The following is a 2,390-nucleotide window of genomic DNA, read 5'->3' as shown; positions in this document are numbered from 1 at the left end:
TTTGCTGTGCTGGTACTCGGCGCTCCCCGTGGCGCAGTCCGGGGTGCAGCTCACCTCGATTTCCTCATAGAAATCCGACTCGGTGTCCGAGCTGCTCTGCTGCCCTTTGCTGGAGGGGGGCTCCGGGGCGGGGGGCTGCTGTCCGGCCGAAAGCAGTGCTGCCGCCGCCGAGCGGCTCTCCGGCACCGTCCCTGTCCCTGGCAGCACCTCCACCTCCTCTTCGTCTTCTCCTCCGCCACCTCCTCCTCCTCCTCCTCCTCTCTCCCGGGACGACAAGGGGCCAGGTCTGGGGCTGAGGCAGTTCCGATGGATCATCTTCTCCTGCGGCTCCGGAGCGGGGCTCCCCACTGCTTCGGACAAATTAGGCACCCTCTTGCCAACTAGAGCGCCAAGTTGTGTCCCTTCCAGAAACATCACCATCTCCTTCCTGGTTTCCATTGTGTCTTTGCTTAAGGGAGGGGGGGGAAAAATCCAGATCTCTTCCCCCCCTTCCTCCCGCCCCAGCCTTGTGCAAACCCAGCAACCCTCTCCTGCCAATGCAGAGGAGCAAGCGGTGAGATAGGGTGACCTTGTGATGCGAGCGCTACACTCTGCTGTGCTGCTCTGGGAGGGATCACCATTGCCCTCTTCTTTCTAAGCTGTCATCCTCAATGGTGCAGTCGTCATTACAGTACCACCGGTGACGCCACACATTGATTGCCAGTGGATAAATAGAAACGTCTGCCATGGGGAAGATGAAAGGAAGAGCCGGAGCTAATGGGCTAAATGCGTGATGCACCAGGTGTAGGAGCCCGAGATGGAGAGGGAAGTGTGAAAAAGAGATGCATATGGAGCTGAGCTGCAAAGAGGTTGTAACATGCGGAGAGAGTTCCGCAGGGGGAAGCCTTGCCTGACAATTAAATAGCCTTTTGACTGCTTTAAGCCACAACCTTGATGTAGAATTCAGGCGAAGATCCCTAGCCGCATCCTGGAAGTGAGAAGATACGTACTCAAGCCTCTTCCTTGGATGCATTATTTATTGCTGGCAATCAGCTTCCGCATAACTGCATATATAAGGCTTTAAGAATCCTTTGCAAACTTGAGGATAAGGAAATGCGCTGCTGACATCTGAATGCAGAAATAGCCTTGACTTCTTGTTCTGGTTCAAAATCGGTTCCTATTTGTATAGCTGTTATTGCTTTCTGTTGACTGAGATTAAAACGTTAGTTTAAAATTTTGAAACGCCATTACATATTTATTGCGTTTTACAGCTGAAAAGGTACAACTACATCACTTTTCGTAGCTCTAGTTATTCTGGCTATTTGTTGTTTATCGTTTACTCCTATTTTTTCCTTCGCAGTTTCCATTTGTTCCACGATTCTTGCGCTTTTAAGAGGGTTTTACGTCTCCTCCCCTTTCTTCTTTTTAATTAATTGTTTTGCATAAATTATTGTCTGCTTTCAGGAGGGAAAACTGCAAGAAGAAGGTCTGCCAAGAATAATTCAGGCTCAGAGAAACGCAAGTTATCAAGGCCAGAGCTTATGCTAGCTACCAGATATTCTTAAAACAGAAATGACAAGGGCAAGCATTTGGACAGCACTTGTCTGAAAGTAAGGGACCTTGTACCGTAAATATAGCCGCACACGTAGTCTCTTTGGCGTATTATGATATTTCTAATGAGTGCGGCAAGTACCTCATCTCTAGTTAATATTGACTCACACGTGTAGCGACAAGTCATTTTCACCATCTGTCGTAACTAGGTTGTTCTAAATTTTTTCTCGGAGTGTTATTGGCTAGTCAGGTTACAGAAAACATTCAACCAATTACGTTCCCAACTCGGTAAGGAATTTACTGGCATATTTGAGGTGACGTTGCTTCGGTGGGGAACAGGCAGCGCAATAGGGAACACGCTGGGATTTTCTGTCTAGCCCTGTAAGCAAGACGGGCACGATGCAGGGAGACAAACAAACAAACAAACAAGCAAATAGGATTCCCGGTCCGCTGGATGCATGGATTAAGATGTGCTCCCAGCAATAAGCATACTGATTTCAGGGGGACAAACCAGGAATTTTTACAGTGCTATCGCCACCAATCTCTCTTTCTCCCTGTGTAGACACGCACGCACGTTTCCGCGCACACACACACCATGCGCACACCACGCTCCGGACTGCGCTGTTTTTCATCACACGTGTGATGCGTGCGCTGCTCCGAAGCTTGCCAATTTCTTGAAAACTCATTGCTAAATTCCCTTCCCCTTCTCTGCCTTGCCAGCCTCTAGACCGGTGTGTGCCCTTCCAGCTCCGGATGAGGACCCGCAGCCCACCCCTGCCGCAGCCAGGCTCTGCTCCTCGGGTTGTGCGAGCGAGGAGCCGGGGGAGCAGGATCAGGTCCGGCTGCTGGAGGAGCAGGCG

General features: G+C 50.5%; 1 protein-coding gene across 1 annotated transcript; it reads right to left on the bottom strand.

The window, feature by feature from the left end:
- Nucleotides 1–6: 6 nt before the first annotated feature.
- On the bottom strand, nucleotides 7–438 carry LOC104074727 (homeobox even-skipped homolog protein 1-like; the record flags this gene model as incomplete). Its single annotated transcript, XM_009574949.1, has 1 exon — nucleotides 7–438. A coding segment is annotated over exon 1 (432 nt), but the record flags the coding sequence as incomplete, so codon positions are not given.
- Nucleotides 439–2,390: the final 1,952 nt, after the last annotated feature.

Source organism: Fulmarus glacialis, unplaced genomic scaffold (genome assembly GCF_000690835.1).
Source record: "Fulmarus glacialis isolate BGI_N327 unplaced genomic scaffold, ASM69083v1 Scaffold40243, whole genome shotgun sequence".
NCBI classification, from domain to species: domain Eukaryota; kingdom Metazoa; phylum Chordata; class Aves; order Procellariiformes; family Procellariidae; genus Fulmarus; species Fulmarus glacialis.
This window is presented reverse-complemented; position numbering and strand designations above follow the sequence as displayed.